The 23430-nt window shown below is 41.0% G+C and overlaps 1 protein-coding gene across 1 annotated transcript in view; it reads left to right on the forward strand.

The window, feature by feature from the left end:
* The window catches only part of LOC144253713 (BMP-binding endothelial regulator protein-like), a 63182-nt gene that overhangs the window by 17286 nt on the left and 22466 nt on the right, over nt 1–23430 (forward strand). The window contains exon 2 of the mRNA XM_077796437.1: nt 12645–12744. Within this exon, the coding sequence (XP_077652563.1) occupies nt 12645–12744 (100 nt within the window). The remainder of the gene's footprint in view (nt 1–12644; nt 12745–23430) is intronic.

A 23430-nucleotide genomic window follows, 5' to 3' on the forward strand; every position in this document is an offset into this window, starting at 1 on the left:
CCATTGGTGTTTATTTATTTTTTTATTCAATAATTTTAAGGTCTCATTCTCTTCCCTCCAAGGAAATTATGTACTTTCTACTGTCAACTCTGCCTTTCTGTTTTGATGACTGACCTTTTACATAGATCCTATTATTTTGTATATCATGTTTGATGGTGGGAAAGTTATGTAAATGCAATGAAAGATGAAGAGTTGCCTCCAGCGAACAATGATGTCATCATAACAAGCTACATAACAAGCAACGTAAGATAAAACAACAGATGATCCCTGACTTAGGATGGTTCAACTTACAATTTTTTGGGCTTCACAATGGTACTAGAGCAATATACGTTCAGTAGAATCCATACTTTATGTTTTGAATTTGGATCTTTTTCTGGGCTGGAGATATGCAGCACTCTTGAGATGCTGGGTACAGGCAGTGAGCCATAGCTCCTAGTGAGCCATGAGATCACACAGGAAACGACCCTCACTCTATATTGCACTGTGTTGCTGAGGTTGGGCAGCCTCATAAATTAAGTGAGTTCAATGAATTTTTCACATAGGGTACATTAGCCTATGGTGAATCAAGGAGCATCTGTATCTCCTATAGGAAACTTCTTTAAAAAAAAAAAAAGATATTGCTGCCTTCATTAGACTTGGTAGCATGATAATTATTGGTTTTGGAATGTTAATTAAATTAATTGTGTTCACATTTTCTATTTTACCTAAAACATTTTACAGATGAAAGATAAATAGTAAAGTGTGATAAATATTATAATTTCACAGAGGAAGGAAATAATGGCACAAAATAAGCATACCCCATTTCCCCATGATATCTGTAAAAGCAAGTGTTCTGCTGCTTGCAATTCCATGATGCTGTTGTACCTTGGCGGGTGTGCACTGGAGTACCATCATGGAAGAAGACTCATCTGGGCTGTGAGATCCCAAGAGGCTGAGATATGTAGGTCAAATTCTGTCTCAGTGAGATAATTGTATAACAGAACTTTTAAAGGCTCATTCAGTGACCTACGATGTAGTGTCTAAAGACCCAGGATGATCTAGATGATCCCAAAGAGTTTGTGGCAGTGGAATTGGGTTACCACTGACTGTTCCCTCCCATGAACTGGTGACCAGCACTTCTTGCCACTCATGTTGCAATATGTGAGGTACTTTTGCTGTGTTTATGCTCTGGGCCTTCTCCCTCTTGGACTGTAAGCTCTTCTGAAGGCAGAAGATGTATCTGATTCATATTTTCTATTCCCAGAAAAACCTGGCGTAGTGTCTGGCCCACAGCAGGGCTTCAAAATATTTCTTAAGCAGATTTGTGGATTTTTCGTCAGAAAGATCTGAATTCTGCAGTGCAAAGGGGTAACCTACAGAAAAATATGTTTACAGCCAAAATATTGCCTTTTGTAAGGGCTGTTTTTCTGTTGACATTTTTTGTCTTAGGTACATTAATGCTCTGAGAAGCTGTTTTATGGTGAAATCTTTGTTAAAAGTAATGGTTAAGGGTAATGACCATGGTTGGTTTTTTGCCTTTTAACAAATAAAATAAAACATGGTCTGTATCCCCCTAGCAACATGTTTATGTTAATAATATTTTAACTAGCCACATTCATTTTTTTATAACACCTTAATTTCTAAAATGGATTATATGCAAAATATGGCACTCATTGACCACTTAGTGAGTTTAAAAATAGAAGCTAATAGATTAAAATTACATTTTAGACCTATGAAATAAATCTCTGGCTTTTCCAGTTCTGTCTGACATCTGCATGTGGCCCCTGGGATAGCTCTGGTGAAGAGAACATGCTGCTAATGGCCCTGGCGAATGAGTCAGACCAACCCAAGCTCAGAATTGCCTTCATATGGGGGATGCTGTCTGAGGCTGAGGTTTTCAGTTCTGTGAAGGTCTAACCAGCTAGAACACTCCTGTCCCTTCCTTTTCCTACTTGTCATTATTCAGGCTAACTGGACACCCTTTGGAGTGAGAATCAGGGTCAGTGTAGCCCAGGAGCAGAGATCTTCTCAGCATCTGAGGCACAACAGCATATACACAGGCAGGATGGTAGAATCCAGCCTAAACCTGACTGGGCCTTCTGTCCCAGGGGTGCCTTTGAAAGGCCCAGTGATTGCTGGTGGTCGGGGTCAATTGTGCAGCTGTCTTTAAAAGTGTCTCACTGGTGACCAGAAAGTTACTTTGTCAAAATGACAGATGGGCTGGAAGCCACTCCTCCTCCCTGCTTATTCCCTGCAATGTCAACTTCTATTTACTCCTCAGAATCAGGTATTTTTGTAACTTCCAACAGAACATGGGCTTTCTAGGGATGATCAGTGAAAAAAAAAATCTTCTATTTCATCTGCTTTGTGGGTTTTTTTTAATTCTTTTTTTTTTTTTGAGAGAGAGAGAAAATTTTTTTTAATATTTATTTTTTAGTTTTTGGCAGACACAACATCTCTGTATGTGGTGCTGAGGATGGAACCCGGGCCGCACGCATGCCAGGCGAGCACGCTACTGCTTGAGCCACATCCCCAGCCCCCTGTGATTTGTTGTTGACCCACAAGAATGAGGGGTGCTGGAGGATTTGGTGGGTTCGCTGTGGGTGTGGGTGATATAGGAAGGAGATAGGTGCTGACAGCAAGAGTAACAGCCCTCTAGGGCTGGTCAGTCATACAAAGAAGTGATTTTGACACCACCAGTGGCCAACAGGATTAAGACATTCAGTTTCCATGCTTTGCTCTTCTTTGGCAGAGAATCGTTTATATGCATAATTGAAAGGGTCTGCTGAATTCTCAGTCTTTTTATACCAGAGAGCCCTGCTTCTTATATTGTGGTGAGTAAGGAAAGGGACCCTTAAAATAATGTCTCCAGGTATCACCTTCCTTCTTGTTGTGTTGTCTGCTTTGTTGTAGAGTTACTCTAATTTATTAGGCTCTCTCCTGTCCCCCCAGAAACTGATAAGGCTGGACAGTGCCCTCTGAGCCACAGATCCTGCTGGTAATTGGAATTGGACACCCCCCCATCCCCCACCCCATGTGGCCCATCGTCTTTTCACTGGGTCAAAAGAACTCACAGAAAGGCATAAGGATCTTCCTAGTATTTCATCACCCCTTTCTTTTTTGTTTTCTCTTTGGACAGGGGAAGAAGCTGATTCATTATTTCCCATGTGCTGAAGGGCGCCCAGCAGTGTAAAATAATCAGAGGTGTTAGGAGAGGTCACGGGGCCACCTGTACATGGTTTCGTTCCTTTGCAGGGCTTCCTTCTCCCAGATCCCTGGTTTGCAAAATCTTCCCAAATCAGGAGTCTTTTGGAAGTTTCTCTGCAGCACCTACTTCATCCCACATCCCAGTTTTTGGATGGGGAGGACCGAAGGGGAGAACTGACCATTTGGACAAAATAAAAGAAGAACGTCATTATTTATTCCTGTCCGTTGGCATACCTGGCTCCTGTCTGCTGGCAGGACAGGACACAGTGTACCTTTTGGTTTTCTAGTCTGCTTCTGGGAGCCACGTGCAGTGGCAGGGCTGCATCTGCAAGGGGCTCACAGGGCTGTCACTGGCTGCTTCCTATCCAGTTCATTTCAGTTACATGAATGTGTGCTGCCGACAGACCCTTTGCTTATACGATGTACAACATAATAAAAAACAGGCCGTGCTACTTTCTTTGGGCTACTATTTTTATTTGGTGGTTATTTCTTTTGTGTTCTGCCATCTCTAATGTTTTGGTTCTATTTCAAAATATGATTAAACAGAATGAGGAGCTGTTTGACACTGCCCTGTTTTAAATCAGAGTTTGTACTTGAGCAGCTGGGACATTCTAATGGCCTGTGTTTCTTTGTTCTGAGAGTTCCCTGAAACAGCCAAAAAAAAAAAAAAAAGCCAGACCTAAACCCTTAAGCAGAGTAAGACCCCAAACAATCCCTCCAACAAACTAAAGACTGGGTTTTTTTTTTTTTTTTTTTTAAATTGAAATGTTAAGTAACTTAAATATATATAAAAAGAACTTCTTATTAATCCCCCGTTGCTTCTGTTGGCACGTGTCATATTTTCAAGGTACAGTATCAGGAGAACACTGTCATTTTGTGATGTATGAGGGCAATATATCATCAGCACATCGTCTTTGTAGAGGATATGGGTACTAAAAGACACGATTCTGGCCAGACAGAGCAGCAGGGGGCCTTACTTCTTTCCTCCGCCCGCCTGCCTTTTTCTTTAATCTCCCTCTGTTTTGTGTTGCAGAGAAGTGAATTTCTTCATGGGATATGACTTGTTGCAAAATAATCGGGGGGCCCCAGTGGGCTTCATAAAGTCTTTTAAATGGTCGGGCTTCAAGGGCAGCTTTGTTCGGAGTTTGCACTGTTAGCTGGGCCTAAGGAGGCCGTGTTTGCCAGGGCCCAGGTCTCTGGGGTAAAGGCTCGCTGAGCCTAGACAGGAGAAAAAAAAAATAACACTCCCAGATGTAGTGCAATGAATTGCGTGATGTTCTTACAAGATATTTTAACATTAAGTCTCTAAAATTATGGCCGTGGGATGCTGTGAGCCTCCCGGGAGGGTATTGCCTCCTGTGCAAATGGCAAATGGAAGAAGGGTTGAGAGGACGCGGTGGGTTTGAGCCCAGGTTCTGGTCTGTCTTGCAAATGAACTGGTGCTCAGACTTGTTTTGAGTGGAGCCAGAGACATAATCTGTCTTTCCTTAAAGGTCCTATTTTTTACTTGTGTGTTCAAAATGAAACCATAAAGCACGGAGGTTTATAATGGTCTGAAAATGGGGAATGCTTCATCAAGGCAAACGTTTCAGTTCTTAGCGGCAAGGAGAGAGGACTCCTCTTAGCCTTTAAGACAAGTTATATATTATAGTGATTAAGGCACAGACTTTGATATCAGAGAGCCCTGGGTTTGAATGTCTGCCTTGGCTGGCTGTGTAAACCTGGTGAGCCATTAAACTCCCTGTGCTTCAGTTTTCTTACCTATAAAATAAGAGGGTGGTAAATTGGTGCCTTCTTCAGGCTTGTGGCAAGTGCTAAATGACAAAGTACACAAAAGCATGTTCAGTGCAGTCTGGCACCTAATAGATTTTTCTAGAAAGGTTGGGTGCTATGCTAAATTAAGAGTTCAGCATCTTGCCTGCAAAACTGTATGCCCTTCACTGTTTGACTCCTTTGATCAGATTTGTTTGTGGCCTTGACCACGGAAGGGATTTGCAAAAGTCAAGGAGGTTGGTGGTGCAGAAAGGGCTGGAAGTGCAACTTTAGGATAAAAATTGGAGGCACGTAGTGCAAGGGCTATAGCCAATTCCTCCCATTTCTTGTGCTGAGCTCTACTCAGTTTGTAAAGAAGAAATTTTGGGAAACCATCTGACTCCAGTGGGAGAGTTTCGGTTCCTTTCCCTTTCAACTTCCTTTTTCTCACCTTAGAAATGGTTTCCTTAATTTTTTTCCCCCCACCGAATCCTGTTGAGCTGAGACATGACCCAGAGCCTAATACTTTACACTTAGGCTTTGTGGTAGACCAACTAACTGCTTTTACTTTTTTTTCTTCAAGCTCTTTGGGGATAAGAGTTATGGAGAAGTCAATTGTACTATCAGCAATGAAGAACAAGCAAGCAAAAGTTTAATTAAAATAATAAATCATCAATCAAATTTAATACTGCCATTGGCAACCAGTGAGCTATCTCAGGGACCCTCCCCCAGCCTCACTTCATTATTATTTCTAGGAGGCAGAGTAGATTTTGTCCAAAGGAGACAGGCTGGAGCAGGTATGAGCTTGCATTACCTCCTTGAAGGCTTATGCTTGCCTGCAAAGGATTTCCCTGACCATGCATTTCAGAGAGGGAATCAATTTATTTTCCCATTTTTAGTGATCACAACTGCTGATGAAAAATGGACTCTGCCCATTTGGGTCTTTGAATGTTCCCAAAACACTTCTTTCTTCTGCTTTTGCCAATATTTCTGTATTTACGAACCATCAAGGCTTGAAGTCAGGTCTGCTTGCCCAAGTCTAGGCCCATTCCTTCCATGACATCTTTCCTTACCTGTCTGACTCAAGTAGCCCATCCTTCATAAAAATTTCCAGACTAGATTAACTATATACTAATCTATTCCCAAAATTTCAAGAGTCATGTCAAAGCTGGTCTAATCCTAATATTATGTATCTGTAAATTTTAATGTTGTGCCTTAAAAACTAAGCTTTCTGGCTGGTCTCTTAATCCAGGCTTGGAAACCATGTTCTGTGCTCAGCTCCATTGCTTGCTAGCTCTTTGAGGGACCTGAGACACTTAAGTTCATTCATTGTGTACCATTCCTCTCTGTCTGCAAATCGAAAGAATTCTGTAAGGATTAATGAAATAATGTCTGTAGAGCTCCTTAGAAGAAAGGTGCTAGGTAAACACAAAGTATTATTCTTCTGTTTATAAGAACTGGTATGATATCGCGTAGGAGAAATTGGGACCCATGTTCAAAAGTATCATAACATTCCCTTTGGCTCTTTCAGGGTCGGAATTGGGTTACAATGGGGTACTTCAAGGAGAAGTTGACCTGTTTAACTTCATGCATGGGGAGACCAGAAATTCCAATGAGAATACACAGGCTGATGTTGGATCCATTTCTTCTGGTCTCCCTTCCTTGGGAAATTTGACACAAGACATTCATATTCCTAAAAACAAATTCCTATATGAGCAATTTGGAGACTCTCCACATGAAACACTGTTGTGTGTGGGCTTCAGATAAGTTCTCTAATATTAAGATTTTGATTAAGGGTCAAAGAGTCCTATTTGTGCTCACTAGCTTCTCTTTTAGTGCCAGAAGTTATGCTGCAGCATTTGCATAATCAGCTAGTGTCCAATGTCTCGTTTCCTTTGGGAACTTGTAAGTTTCTGGAGATAGGAACCTTGCAGCCTGCTTCTCTCTCCCATTGCACTAAGCACGCATGTGCCAAGTCTTTGGTGTCATGGCTGTTCAACCCCCACTGCTGAGTCCCTACACCTTTTAGAGTTGCTGGGCTCAGGCATCTATCCCTTGGTAGTAACTAATAACAATGGGGATGAATGTTGGTCCCTTCTAGTGGATATTTGCATTTGGGTGGAGAATTTTTTTTAAAAAAATGCTGCATTATAGTTGTTTATAATGCAGGGACTTGTTGTTACCTAATAATATAGCAGTATAATTTGGCCGCTATTACTTCTTAGCACTTTTCCCCTTCCTCCCTGCCTCTGGGTGAAGAATTTTGAAGGCAGCAAATTCTTTTATTTATTTATTTATTTTTGGCGTGGGAGTACTGGGGATTGAACTCAGGGGCCCTTTACCACTGAGCCACATACCCAGCCCTATTATGTATTTTATTTAGAGACAGGGTCTCACTGAGTTGCTTAGTGCCTCACTTTTGCGGAGGCTGACTTTGAACTTGCAATCCTCCTGCCTCAGCCTGCTGAGTTGCTGGGATTACAAGCTTGTACAAGTTGCTGGGATTACATACCTGGCAGCAGCAAATTCTTTAAGTCCCTTTCCCAAATATGACTGACATGATGGGGGAGGGCTTAATATGTGTATGAAAGGGGAGAGGGGTGGAGTGAAGGACTTCTAATTTAGGAAAGAGCCACCTCTGCTTATTTACCACATCTAATGATTCTACCTGCTCTGTGTGCTTCATTGATGTGTTGAGTATTGTTCATTTGGGCAGAAAGGAATGTCATAACTTCACAGCTTTCTCAGTTTTCTGAGAAAGGACCTACCTGGCACTTTGAATTTGACTATTTGCCAAGACAGCTGTTTGCCTTTGAGGCAGGCTTTGCTTTCATAAGGGACAGGGATGGAAGGAAAATTATGCCATCTCCAGGGGAATAGACTAGTGTGGACTGCCACCTTGCTAGTATGGCTCATTAAATGAAGGATCAGCAGGCAAGGGAGTGGATATTTTCAAATTAAGTTTTTTTTTTTTTCACAAGATCTGTGATACTGTCTCATAGTCTAAAACAATATCTGTCTGTGGATGTCTGTCCTTCACCACTCACATCATATTAGCTGCTGTGTTTTTGTCTCCAGATTATTAAGGTTTTTTTAAAGCATAAACGACAGATCAGGTAATACTTTCCATATTGCATAATAGGATTAGTTCTGGAAGAATTAAAAAAAAATCTTCAAGTCATTGGCTGGGAATATAATAAAATCATCTCAAAAACGTTTTTGTCTGGTGGAAGAAAGCAAACAGAAACATTTAACACTGGTGCTTTACTATCTTCTGCACCCTTCTGCCCAACTCTCAACAGGGAGAGTTCATTTCCCTCCCCACCAGACACTGAAAAATGCTCCCGTGATGGGAGCCAGGCTCAGGGCTGCAATTTTTAAAGCCAGGGAACTCTGTGCTGCCATCTAGTGGCAGGTCTCAGATACAGCAAGCCAGCCGCCAGAATCCTGCTTGAACTTGGCTGTGGCTTCAGTCTGTGGTTTGGCTCCCATCCTTACAGACCTTTGTTGCCAGCCATGTAGATTTTTTTTTTACTCCTTTCCCCCTCTCCCCTTTACTTTTACCTGTTGGCACTTCATTTGAGGTGTCTCCAGAGGATACATTTTGGGTTTTGGTGTATGTGGTCAATGTTAGGGCATCTGTTGTCTGTCTTTCAGAAAGGAGGCAATAATACAGAGAGACACCTTTGACAGCAGGCAAATCATGGCTGGCTGACCAGAAAAAGTGATGAACACAGAGAGGAGACTGAGAATGGAAGATGAGATCAGATTTGTCACTCCTACTGTAGTTAGTTTGATTTTTTTAGGTTTTCATCTTTTTCCTTGAATGCAATTTTTTCCCTATAATTTCTGTTTGCTTAGAAATAGAGAGACTCCAACCCTAGCTGGAATTTGGGGAAAACTGTTTGAGGATACCAATCTTGCTTTCAGAGTTATGAGAGACACTTCTCTGTCAATGTCCAGATTGGAACCACTTTTCTTGCTACCAGAAGACATTGACTTCCCATGGCTGGTGAAGATGCAGATTCTTGAAGTTATTCTTTTGGAGAGCTCAGGTCACATGCATGGAGAAGACCTCAGTCTGTCCAGGGTCCTCAGGGCAGGGACATTGTTTTGTTCTCTGTATCCCAAAAGCTTGGAAAGTACAGAAAGTACATTTAAATAACAGATCTCTTCCTATTTGTATTCCAGATCTGCCTTTTGTGTGTTTCCTAACTTGGTTCCTCATCAGTAAAATGGGGATGATGTGGAATTTTTGGTGAAGGAATACATAAGAGATTCTTAGCCTCGAGCCTGAACACATTGTAGAAATTGTACCTTGAATGTGAGCCAGTGTCAGAAAATGTTTCTTGAATGAAAAAGTAAACTGAGTGAACTGTGACCTGGAGCCACAGTGATTGTTTGGTGTCCTCAGGACAAGGTGACTGAGAAGATCAGAGACTCCTTGGAGGTGTGGCTTTGTGTGTGTCATTCCTCACCAGAGCCAGTGGCTTGAGGATGTGTGTTTTTTTCTCTTGGCAAAATCAGGGAAGTAAGGGAGTGGTCTTAATTAACCTGTGTTTGAATTTACCCTGTAGCTGCTGCATTCAATTAAAGAGACAGAGGAATCAGTCTCCAGTGATTCTCCAGACTTTTAATTTTTTTTTTTCCCATGAGGGCTGGAGATTCTAAGCATATCTTCATATCCACGTCAATCAGACACCAGGGAAATAAATGATCAGCTATGGCAGTTCCCTACCAACATGACCTTGTCAGCATTTAAAAAACTAAGTGTAATCAGAAAGGGGAAAAACTCCACTAAGCCTACAGGTTTAGTTTTGTTCTTTCTGTCCTCCTCTCTTACTCTGTGTGTACAGAAAAAAAAAAATCCAGATGGAATCTACAAACCATCTGGTTAGAATAACTTTTGTGCTGGACTATAATTACAAGCTATTTATTATGAATGTTGGGATCCTGTTATGGATTTTGACTGACTCCCAGATTTATAATTTAGCAAGGAGTTCCTATGGAAGAATGTGTGCCTTCTTATTTATCAGATCCCAAATTGCATCTTCACACCACTCTGACTGCCACTGTGCCTGAGAGCTTTGAACTCCTTGTGCCTGAGGAGTCTTCCTTTCAGGAGGGAGGACCCGCACTTCTGGTGGCCCTTCTCTAAGGGTGCAGCCAAGCTGGCTGAGTGCATCAAGCTGTGGTGACAAAGTCTGCTTATGGAAGAAATTCCTGTCACAGTCAACCTGGAGTGGGGCAGTCCATATCAAAACAGGACTTGCAGAAGCTGCACTTGGCAAAGCAAACTCACACTTAATAAGGCCCAGCAGCCTGTGTGTCTGACAGCTAGTCTTGATGATTTTGGTGAGAGTAAGTTTGATGACACTTTTAATTTTTTAACATAGATCTCTTTAATTTAATATCTGACCGTCACTATGTTAGGTTTGTAATTTGAGAAACGTTATAAAAAATAAATCTATGGGCTGTGACTTACAGTTAGCTTTGATACCACCCTCATTGTAAAGAATCAAAGTGAGGGAAGGAACTTGGAGCCAGAACGTCCCGTCTGTTGTTCAGAGGAAGAGTGGACAGCTCCTTCACCTCCTCACTCATTCCTAGCCTCTTTAGGAATAAGCATACTCTCTTTAGAGCAGTAGTTCGCAATCCAGGCTGGCCTCAGATTACCTGGGAGTTGGAAAATACACTAATGCTTGTCCTTAGATGACAGCTGAGATTCAAGGGGTAGGCCGCAGCTTCAGCCTTTGTTAAGAACTCCATGGGGGGTTCTCATTTGCAGTTAAGGATGAAGACTACTGTCTCCTAGGATCTTAAGGAGTAAATGAGGCTAACCCCAGGAAGGCACTTCACCATCAGAAAAACACCAGAAAATACCAGCTACCGGAAAAACAAGAGAGAGAGGAAGGGGGGAGAGAGAGAGAGAGAGACTGGATTGCTTAGAAGCCACACCCTCCAATCCTACCAGTAAATGATAAATGCAGACCATCAGCAACAACAGCCCTTCAGGAATGGGGTTCAGGTGGCAGTGGATTGATGCTCAGTCTCTGGGTGGTTGGGCAGGTCCAGGGATAGCCTCAGGCTGTTTACATGGGTTGTAGTGGGACTCAGGAGGTCTTGCAAAATCATATGGTAAGGAAACAACAGAACTAATGCAGGAATGGAGCTGTTGGAAGGTGAGCCCTGTCCTCCTAATACCCCCTGACCTACTCAGGGGAGCTGTGATGGTTGAATTCAAGGTATTGGGGTTCTGGGACTCACAAAATATCTGATGAAAAGACAGAGGGTGACAATCTGGATTAATCTTAGAATTAGACCCTGGGAATGTATCAGAGGCCAGGGAATTTGAAATAATGTAGGTGATAAACTTTGTCTTAGAACAATAGCCTTGGGGCCGGGTTTCAATATATGGGCTTGGCTTAGGCTCCCAGCCTTTAAGACACACACACACACACACACACACACACACACAAACATACACACACTCATTCACATTTACACATGCACACATCTTCTTGGTTCTAGACTAGAGATGGTGAGGTGAACTCTTCCTTGGTCTCTGATATTGAAGTGTGGGGGAACATTTGTGAGTCTTCTCAAGTTCATGGTCATGGCTGAGTTGGGATTCCTTCAGTCCATATCCCAGGAGGGATCTAGGTTTATTTTAAGGTGAGCAGAGCTGGCCAGTTGCTCCTCTCCAAGCTACTCTCACACCAGGCAACGGAGTTGGTAGCACCAGCCTTAACCCAAGTTAGGGAGCCGTGTACACACATTTGTGACATTAGCTTGAGTTCCACCTCTCCCGTCGTGAAGCTGTGTCAAGTTGGAAAAGTCTGGGACTCTCTCTGAACAGCAGTTTTCTTATTTGTAAAATGGGGATGATGACAAAATTTACCTCATAGGACTGAAGTAAGAATGAAAGCCACAACACCTAGTAAACTCTTGTTAAGACTCGGTGCAGTTCTGTGACATAGTCTTTTGGATTGTGTGGGCGCACTCCTACAGACAGGCATACACATCATGTTTGGATCTTCTCTGAGACATTTTAACAGCTAACCTTTCGGGATAAAACCAAAGATGCAAATGCTTACCACACTTTCATTAGCATAAGTGCTAATGTAACGCAGCTGTCCCACGGCTATAAAACACTGACGACTGTGTCTCTGCTTGGCATGTGGAATATTATTTTTTCTCTTACTGAGCTGATTCAATACTCAACTTTGTCATTATTTGAGTTGGAAGTTTAGATTGCTGCATTTTAATGCACTCAACTATTAAGGATTGTTGGACGGCCGTGAGAAAATATTTTTGTTCTCACGATGCAGTCCTGGCCCAGGTAGCCCAATGGGCAAAATATGATTTACACAAATATTATCATTTCTGGAGTGTGTACTAAAAGGAAACCTTAGAATGCAGCTGGAGAAAGCTTCTCCCTGAGCATTCGGTTATCTGGGCAAAGTTGGCTTTTACAGAAAGGGCTTTTCAGCTCCTCTCATCTCCAAAAACCCTGTGCTTTCCAAAAGTCCCGTGGTCCTGGATGGATATTTCTGTTTCAGAGAGAGAAAAATTCTATTTGCTATCACAGAACTTCTTGCCAAGATGAAAGCAAGATATAGAGGAAAACTTCCGCCATGGGTTAGGATGCTGGGAACTCTGTTTGAAGTTGATTTCAAATGTCTCTTGTTTCTTTTTTTGCCTAGAACAAAGAAGTGACGTGTAAGAGAGAGAAGTGCCCAGTGCTGTCCAGAGACTGTGCGCTGGCCATCAAGCAGAGGGGCGCCTGCTGTGAGCGATGCAAAGGTGAGTTAGTTCTCTCCTGGCTGCTTTCTCTTTTGGCTGTGACTTAGATATTTTTATTTCTCCTTCTCTCACCTTCCTTTTTATTCGGCTCTTGGCTGGGGTACAGTTGGGTTTTGGAGGGAAGCTGGGGTATGCCTGCATATGGATTAAGGGACTGCCTGGAAGGGGACTCCCGGTGAAGGAATGAAGGTACAGTGAGCATCTGCATACTGGGCTCATTTTCTAAAGCAAGTTGTTGACTTGTCAATGGAGAAGATGTAGACATGATGCCTGTGCATATCCATGCACAAGCGCCCCAGCGTATTTTGTCAATAGGTTTTGACAACTTGGTTTTTCCAGGCTCTGTGCTCACTCTGCCCTCCTCGGCCAGAGGAGTTCTTAAACCTGAATTTCACCCCTATTACATTTTTTTCTTTCCTTCCAAAATTAAATCTCAGTCCCTTTGCTTGTTTGTGAAGCAGCTCTGAGATCTCCTGACTCCAGCCTCTGTTCCCGTCCTGCTCCGGCACTCCTGCTCTGTCTTGAGGGCTGTTCTGGTGGCACCTTGTCTTAGCTCAGTGTAGCCCCTTCCTCCTACCCTGTCTGGAGGCCGCCTATGTCCAAGGCCATCCGCCCTCATTCCACACTCTTCAACTTCTCTGGCATCCAGAAGGGGACACTTCAGTGATGTGCTTTTCTCTCTTTGGTATCTCACTCGTGTTAAGGAGATGAGCAGCTCATTGAGGATGGGACGGGGTCTTGACATTGTGCAGTGTATGTGCAGACAGTGCACCACCATGAGGGGTACCCAGGAGGCCATGTAAAGGCAGGAACTCAGGGCGTGGGCTCAGGAGCCGTGCTCCTAAGTCAGAACCCAGCAGTGCTGGGTGGAAGCGTTCCCCAAAATTTCATGACCACTTGGAACGTCAGAAAAGGTGACCTTGTTTGGGAATAGAATCTTTGCAGATAAAATTAGTTAAGGTAAGGTCATACAGGAGTAGGCGGGGGGGGGGTCCAAATCCAGTGTGACCGATATCTTTATAAGAAGAGGAGTAGACAGAGACAGACAGACACACTGAGAAGAGGGCCATGGGACCAGAGACACAGATACTAGAGTGATACTGCTATAAACCAAGGAGTGCCTAGGGCCAGGAGGAGCTGGGCAAAGACCAGGAGGGCCTTCTTCAGATCCTGCAGGTAGAGCACTGCCTGCCAGCACCTTGATTTTGGACTCCCAGTCTCCAGAACTGTGAGAAAATAAATTCCTGTTGTCTTTATTATTATTATTTTTAATTAATCATAAAATAATCATACACATTTATGGGACACAATGTGATATCTCCATATATGCATACAAAGTATAATGATCAGATAAGTCCAATTAGCATATCTATCATTTCAAACATGCACCATTTCTTTGTGTTGGGAACATTTAAAATCCTTCTTCCAGCTGCTTTGAAATATATACTAAGTTATTTTAACAATAGTCACTCTTCTGTGCTATAGAACATCAGAATGTATCCCTTTTATCTAACTGTGATTTTGTACCTAATGGCCAACCTCTACCTATTCCCCTTCCCCATCTTTCCCAGCCTGGATAACCCCATTCTACTGTCCACCCATGTGCAACACATTTGTGGTACTGTGTATGGAGCCACTGGAAGCTAACTAACTCAACACCATTACCATGAGAGCAGTGGAGACCTGGATCCTCCCTTCTCCTATTTATTGCCTGTCAAGTGAGCATAGTGACAGTGTTGTAGGGAGTTAAAGGAAAATTAGTGCAAAATGTTTTATCTCTTTGCACACATTATCACTGTGTTTCTTTTCCCAGTGATCCCTGGTACATAAGGGAACTTGGGCTATTCTGGTGTGTCAAGCAATAGCCCTCCTCTCCTTCTCATCGGGCTGTATCCATTTTATTCACCCTTTTCTTCATTTACCCTAGTCTTCCAAGGGAAAAAAAATAAACCAGGACAGACACATTTTCTGAGCATCCTTTTGGATGATCAAGATAAACCTTTCTAACCAGATAAGCCTTTTCTAATTTATCTAGATCCAAGAATAGACCAGTGAATTCAGCTTCCTGAGTTCTCTTTAGGATAGTCATCTCAAGGCATTTGTAGGAAGGTCAGGAATCTCTACTCACTCTGAAGTGGCGCTTCCTGACAGAGACCCTAAAGGCATTTGACTTTTCAGGGGCCCTGGGTGAGGATGCTAAAGGTACTTGCTTTTCTCTCTCTACTTCACAAAACAAGGCTTATCTCATGGATTTTAGAAAGCACAGCCTAGCTGGTCACTGTGGCACACACCTTCCAGCAGCTTGGGGGGCTAAGGCAAGAGGAATGCAAGTTGAAAGCCAGCCTCAGCCACTTAGCGAAGCCCTAAGCAACTTAGCAAGACTGTGTTTCAAAATAAATTAATAAAAAAATAAAAAGGGCTGGGGATGTAGCTCAGTGGTTCAGCATTCCTAGAATCAATCCCTGGAACAAAAAAAAAAAAAAAAAAAAAAAAAAAAAGAAAAGAAAGAAAGAAAGAAAGCATGTTGTATTCATTTATTCACTCTTAGGTACTAAGACTACTAGGATTTTGGTTCATTTATGTTTTTCTGATTAGGATAGTTATTTGTGCTTACATGAAAAGCTTTGAAAAAGAGTCCAAACTGTAGAAAAGCTGATATTACTTTTCATCTCACCATCCAGAGACTAACAATTTTAACATTTGGTAAATTGATATAAAGAATTGTTAATATTTGGTATATTTATTTTTATATTTTTCCCGTGTGAAAGTATTTATGTGATTGATATTTTACTAGTTATATCACTTATTATTATGATGATGATGATGATGATTTTACAGATTAATGTTAGGATATATCATCTCCATTTATCTGAACATATTGTTCTTAACAGGTACATAAGATTCTGTTGTGGGAAAGTATTAGCATTTATTTGATCATTTCTAACCCCATTTGGGGGCATTTAGATTATACCCTGCACTTTAGCCTTGAACAAAAGTGATGATACACTGAAACTAAAGTGCATTGTGGAGCATAGGAAGAGTGATCCCGAAGATAGTCTCAAGAGGGCACTGAGTGTAGTGCAGATTTTGGTATTAACTCAGAGGCCACTCGGGCTTTGGTCACCCATGAATCGGGTAAACCCCTCCTAAGCTTTTGTTATCTTCTGTTCACAAAGGGAAAAACACCACCACAACAAATCATTAGTATGTTGCAGAAATTCTGAGGCAGTAGCAGCTGTGTTTCTGCTAAGTTTTCTAACAGGCATCTACGTGCTAACATTAAGGTTTTTTTTTTTTTCTGTTTTTAAAGGAGTGATTCAACGGGGAATCATGCTAACCCAGAAGTTTGCTGATAATACTTTATTTTAGAACCAAACGATCTCTAGGCAAAGCTGCCAAAGAGTCAAAAAATTTAATCAGATATAGGGAATAATATGTAAATTAAATAATTTATAAAATATATATAATATGCAGTGAATTTTTCTTAGCAAAGAAATTGAGAGTCTAATTTTTTTTTTTTTTTTGGTACCAGGTCTTGAACTCAGGAGCACTTGACTACTGAGCCACATCCCCAGCCCTATTTTGTGTTTTATTTAGAGACAGGGTCTCACTGAATTGCTTAATGCCTTGCCCCTTGCTGAGGCTGGCTTTGAACTCGCAATCCTCCCGTCTCATCTTCCTGAGCTGCTGGGACTACAGACATGTGCCACCGCGCCCGGCCTTGAGTGTCTAATTTTTCAAATCTTAACTGATGGACTGACATTTCCTGTATTCTGAAAGGCAACTGCGTTCAGAGTACTTTTGAAAGCTGCTCCCCAAGTGAAGTGGTCAGGCCTCCTGCAGAGGTGCGCACAGTGTGTGCCTAACCTAGAGGGATGGGTACAGGGTCTGGGGCTTTCAGGCTTCTTAGAGGAGCTAGAGTGAAAACTTGAATTGCTTCAAGTGACCCTTGAGGACTGTTTCTTGTGGTCTGTCATCACCCCTCTCCCCGCCACCGGGAATCATGAATATAAACATTCTCAAAATGTAATGTGTCATGGAAGCAGTTGTTACAATGCAGATTCCCGGGCCTTGCCCAGTAGTAATTATAGTCACCAAGATGGTCATCTTCTTTATTGAAGTGGCAGAGGCAGTTCTCTGGGACTTTGTACTTGAAGCCAGGCACTGGCTGAGGCGCTACCAGAGCCCCATTTTATGCATGAGCAAATAGTATAATTGAGAGGTTTATTCACTCTCCTAAGATCACAGAGCAAGTAAGTGACAGAGACAGGGACAGCTCTAGGTGTCCCACCATCAATCTTGTAGACGTGCTGTATCAGGAACTCTGGGCCTGGGCTCTTGCTCTACATTTTCAAGTCTCCTTTGAGACCCTGGGTACATTGAGGCTGGAGGATCCTGCTACCAGATAAAGGAAGGGGAGAAGTGAGAGGTTGTTTTTGAGGAAGAAGAAGAGCCACATTCTGTAGAGGCTGATAGTCATTATCTGTCCTACTCAGAATTTGGGGGTGAGAAGTCTCTTTGCTTTTGTAGCTGGGAAACTATGTTTTTTCCATGAACCTTTGTTTATTTCCCTTTTGAAAATTGTACGTAACTAGAATGATGATACAAGAAATCAAGCTGAGCATATCCTAAAAGCTGAGAAGATCTAACTCAGATGTTGATATGCTGCTGAAGCTTAGGCAAAGTCTTTCTTAGTTGTTCAGTTGTGTAAATAAGTGGAAGTAGGGGAACTTGAACCCCAAGAACTGGCTAACCACTTCCCATTATCTTTTGGGGTCTTTTTCTTTTCTGACCTCTCTTTCCCTCCTTCTCTTTCCTAGCACAGCTATGTTTAATTTTAACTCTCATTAGACAACCACTACATTAATACATTACCACACCAAAACATTTGTCCAGGAAAGGGGATAGAGAGTCCTTTTTGAGCCTAAAACAAATGCAAGAAACAATAACTGTTGGGGCTGGGGATGTGGCTCAAGCGGTAGCACGCTCGCCTGGCATGTGTGCGGCCCGGGTTCCATCCTCAGCACCACATAGAAACAAAGATGTTGTGGCCGCCAATAACTAAAAAAATAAATATTAAAAATTCTCTCTCTCTCTCTCTCTCTCTCTCTCTCTCTCTCTCTCTCTCTCTCTCCCTCTCTCTTTAAAAAAAAAGAAATAATAACTGTCAACTGCTTAGAAATAATCACTGTCGTCAATGTATTATATCTTTCCCAGGCCTCTTGGAGTCATATATATAATTTTGTGTGTGTGCTTTTATTTGTATGGAGATGGAATGAAACTACATAGTCTTTTGCAGTTTGCTTTTTAAAAATCTCCAATAATATGACTTAGGAATTTTCCCAGGCCAGTTCATGCTTTTCCAGTTGTTTTATGGGTTCCATAGCATTGATGTGCAATAATTCATTTAACATCTCCCAGTCGATATATATCTGGATTTCAGACTTTTGCTAAGCATCAGGGAGGCCACCTTGCCATGCCTGCTGTGCCTACATGTGTCTGTGAAACCTGTGACCAAAAGTGGTGTGTGTTGTGTGTGTGCTTGTGCATGTGTGTGCATACATGCATGTGATAAGTGCATGTGTAAGTCCACGTGTGTGTGTGTGTATGTGTGTGTGTGTGTGTGTGTGTGTGGTATGTGGTGTGGGCGTGTGGGTGCATGCTTTAAATTCTGGTGGACATTATTAAAAGGCTACCCAAAAGGTAAGACTATTCTCCTGTCCTATTCCGTTGAGAGTTTTAAAGTCCTTTCTCCCTAAAAGATGATACACCTGCCTGTAAAGCTTGCCAGATTCCCTTGTTTCCATTCCATCCAGCTGATTGCCTCAATTTAGACCACCACATTCACACTCTTATGCCAGTTCTCTGCTTTTCTCCGTATCATGAGGGATATTTTCCTCCCCTCTTTCTGTGGGTGAGAAATGCTCTCAAGAGCCTCACTGAGGGCCATCATCGCCGTTGTTTCCCGGTGGGTTGTAGAGTGCACCAACTGTTGTCAATAAATCGAGACTTGAATGATGCTGTCTTCACAGATTTGGGTTCACCGCTGCAGAACTGCATTCACAGAATTGAACAAATTTGGAATACAGGCTAGATGAAGAGAGGGACAATGTTTTACCATCTGTTATTCCTAAGAATGATTTTTTTTTCTGTTGAGATATACTATTATTATCATCCTAATTCTTTTCATCATACAACACACTCTGCATTTGAAAGCCTTGGAAAAAATTCAGAGGCTACAATTTTTTTCTGTTTGTTTTGATACATCCATATGGGGAAAGTACAAAGAGAAGGAGGCATATTATTTTTCTCTTTCTGCACTGTCTTCTTAAGAAATTTGGGCCATTTGAAGTCTCTGTATTAGTTCATAGTTGTATTTCTGCTTACTTCTATGTATACTTCTTCTAATTGGGCCACTTTTTAATTAAGTGCATGATTTATTTATGATTATGTGGAGCCTCACTTTATTCCTTTAAATAGTTACAGAAGTTTATCTGTATTGTGCATCAGTCATAGAGGGTCACAGAGGTCCTGATAGGTTTTTAAGAGTCATTATCTTTCTTTATTTGAGGTCAGGCTGCTGGTTAGGCACACAGCTTCTCAGTGCTGATGCTGTTGCCACAGGAACAATAATCTTATAAGTTGGGATCTCCTTATGGTGTTCTGAAAAGTGTTACCTGCTTGTATCTCCTAAGAGCTCTGATCTGGGGCTCACAACAGTCATGGGCACTGACATTTAATTGACCTGACATTTCATGCTGTTGAAGCCCTGTTGGTTGAGAGGTGAATATCTGGAGTATTTTAAATGCTTTCCCCACTGTTATCTTCATGGAAGTACCAAAGCCAATGTTTCCCCCCATTGCTAGATACTAGGTTAGCTGGTTTATGCTCATCACTAGACTTCACAGCAAGGAGGTAATTTCTTTATTTTTGTAAATGAGGAAACTGAAGGCCTAGGGAAGTTGAGTCATTCGGTTACCAAGGTATTAGTTTTCCAAAGATCAAGTGGAAGGTGTTCATGCCCTCAAGGAATTTGCTCTATTAGGATGCATAAAGAAACACCAGCCAGTGGGGAAGTTGTCCAGGGAAGGCATGCCAGAGTGAGGAGGAATAGGGAAAGAGGATGCTCAAGGGCTACAGATCCGGGAGATGCTGCAAGGCTTCCAAAGAGGCACCATATTTCTATTATCAAATTAAAGTCAATCAGGAGCCATAGAGGGATCAGAGCCATAGAGGACTGGTCTGGAGAGGGTTCCCAGATGCAGGTCATGGTACAAATGGAGGCGAGAAATTGTGCATAGACATTGTGTAATTATTGCATCCCATGTCACCTAGGAAACATGTTAAAGTAAAAAAAAAGATTGTTTTGATTACTGATTGTTTAGGGAAGGGTAGGTGGATCAGACAATAAAATGACAATCCTATCCTAATTTCTGCTTATTTTTTCTGAAATAGATGTTGATATGAAAGAGAAGGTAGTAGAGTAGACCTACTTTAGGACAACTCAGATTTCTACAAGTATTCTTAGAAAGTTTTTTTTGGTGTGTGTTTGTGTATGTGTGTGTGTGTTTCTGTGTGCATATGTGTATATTTGTGTTCTTATTTGATTTAATCAGATTGCTCATATGTTCCATTTATTCATTAATTCAACAAGTATTTACTGATCCCTTTGCCAGATTTTAGTGGGATAGTGCTTCTTACCAAATTGCTCTTAACTTTTGTGAAGCCAGAATATGCTTTCAAACAAAAAATAAGTATATTATAACTAATTCCTCTCAAATAACTGTGTCAAAGTACTTTTGAGATTATTCTTATGCTAATAATGGTTATAAATTTTTATCCAAATAGCCTAATAACTGGGCAAAAGATTAATCTAATTTGAAAAGCCTCAATATTGTTTGATGAAAACAAATGAGATCATTGGGAATCAAACAGACAGTTTTGGCAGCTTTTCTATATTTACTTGGACTGAAAATCATCTTTTAATTTGGGGTTCTTTCATGAACAATAATGTATTTGTTATCTGAATATATGTTTGTTATTAGAGGATCATAAATGAATAAGGTGTGTTTCAAGCTGTATAGGTCAAATTCCATTCTCTTTCTTCATATAGAACATGAAATATTAATTGTCCACAATACTTTGATGGAAGATAGAAAAAAATAGTCTTTTATTTGTCAAGTGGGGTTTATTTTCTATAAGATCTCTTATCTTTGATTTCATTGTGCCTTCTCTTCTATTTTGGTTGGTTGTGACCCCATGGCTTGCATTTTCTAATAGTTTTAACCTACACTTATTTATTTATTTTTTTATTATTGGTACTGGAAATTGAACCCAGGGTTGCTTTACCACTGAGCTGCATCTCCAGCCCTTTATTTTAATATTCTTTTATTTTGAGACAGGTCTCACTACATTGTGTAACACCTTGCTAAGTGGCTGAGCCTGGCCTTGAACTTGTGATCTTCTTGCCTCAGCCTTCCAAGTTGCTGGGATTCCCTGGTGTGCACCATTGTGCTCGAGTAGTTTTAATTTTTATATTTTACCTAACATTTATCCTATGATGTTTTGTAAAATGAAAAGAAAGAAGTAAAACATCAGTTTTGCACACTAACTTCCAAAATCTGGCCAACCATTAGGGGCTCTGATAAATAATAATTAGCCAGATGCATAGGGAATTTTAATTGGGCTCATTTGTACAGAAAAATTACTGACTTAAGGAAAGAAAACTATGAATAATGGTGATGGGTTGAACATTATTAGTTTTAGATTATAATTTATATGGTAAAAGCTTATAAATAAAGACTCTTTTCTTAGTCCTTTGAGAATGACCTGGAAGATGATCATGCCTTTCAGAATATTGCTATGTGACTAATTTTAGAGGGAACCAGCCACTTACCATCTACAGGAATAAACATTTCTAATAAAAAATCTTGTATAAGAATAATCATGCTCTCTGTGTTAACAGAGTAAACTGTCCTATTGTTTAAACATTTTAAGATGAAAAAGCTGAGTTAGCTGTGTGCCAACCTGGCTGTTTGCTTTTAACCAAACTTGTTTTGGCAATCATAACTGTGTATTGTCTGTTGCCTCCATAAAAAAGTGGTTCTTTCCTTAACTTCTGCCTTCCTTCCATTTAGACATGACCAAATTCCTTGATAATTATTTTATATTATCAGCCTGGATGATGGCTTGCCTCGGGTTTTGCATCCCAAATGAGGACGAACCCTCTTTTGGAACAAAGGTCTGTCAGTGGGATAAGAAGTAGGAGACCCAGAGTCAAGAGGGCTCTGGAGATAAAGCAGGGAGTAGCATCTGAATGAGGATTGTTTCAGTAGCCTCTGGTCTTGCTGCCCTCTTCCTCTTCCAGCAATTTCAAAGGCCATTTGTAGGCAGAGATTTCTGAAGGTGATTGAAAACAACACTTGGTTGAGGAGGCAGTAGTTTCTTACTAATTGGCATTTAAATTTAGGGGAACCCTAAAATTTAGTTTTTGATTAAATTTTTCTTTTATTATTATTTTTTCCTCTTCAGTAGTGTTCCAGAGAGACACTTTGTGACTTAGCTTTTGTAATTAAAAAAAAAACCAAAAACTTTTGAGACGAGGTTCTGCCCAGACTGGTCATGAACTTGTAGGCTCAAACAGTCCTCCTGCCTCAGCCTCCTGAGTATCTGGGACTACAGGTGTGCACCATTGCCAGGTTCAAATATTTCTAAACAGATAATGCACACCAAACTGTTAAAATGTACAGAAGTGTCTATAGTAAAGCAAGGTTCCCTACCACTCTTGACTTCAGATACCCTGTGTCTTTTCCTGGAGTCAACTTCTGTATAAGTTTCTTGGGATCCTTCCAAGAGAAGTTTCTGCTAAATTTACTCCAAGCTGTTTTAGTGCTGACACTAACTTGTCACTTTAAACTTATCTTGGGAAATTACATTGACTTTCCATCATTGAGATACTTAGTTTGCAGTGTTGCTGTTATTTTTTTTTTTACCAGTTTTTGGAACTTTAGTGAATTTCTGATGCACTTCTTAATGAAAGTGTTAGTCTCTGGAATTCCTGCATATATATTTTAATGATTTGATGTAAAATATAACTCAGTATAACTCATTTTATCTACCCAGCACCAGAAATTTGAGTGGGGGTCATTAATATGTTTCTAAAGACAAGAAAAAACAAAATAAAAAACAATAGGGATTTCTTTTTTTTTCCTTTTTCCCTAACTGAAAAAAGATGTATAAAATATTATAATTCCTAGATTGCTTACCCATAATATAAACCAGGCTATTTTGGCATTTAAATAAAAATGACCCTATTTATTTAAAAGGACCTTGTTAACATTAAAGTCATACTTTACAAAAATCTGCTTTTGTTGTTAAAAGTGGTAAGGAAACTTAAAATACAGATCAGCTTTCCTTGTCAAATTTGCCTCAACCCATTTTCTCAGGGGTTTTGTTTTTTGGATTATGTAGGATTTGGGAAGGCAGTTTAAGTGGAGAGTTTGTGGTTGCCTTTAAGTTAGGAGATTAGATTTCTAAGGCTTGCCGCTGACTTTGGGTGCATCAGTTTTCATTTTCCTAAAGTGGGCCAAGTTGAGAATGTTCTTTGCTATGCACAAAGAACATTGTGCGGCTCTGTTCTCCCTGTTATCTTACATGTAAGTGCCTGATAGCCTTATCAGAACACAG

The sequence above is a fragment of the Urocitellus parryii genome, chromosome 3 (genome assembly GCF_045843805.1).
Source record: "Urocitellus parryii isolate mUroPar1 chromosome 3, mUroPar1.hap1, whole genome shotgun sequence".
In the NCBI taxonomy this organism is placed as follows: Eukaryota; Metazoa; Chordata; class Mammalia; order Rodentia; family Sciuridae; genus Urocitellus; species Urocitellus parryii.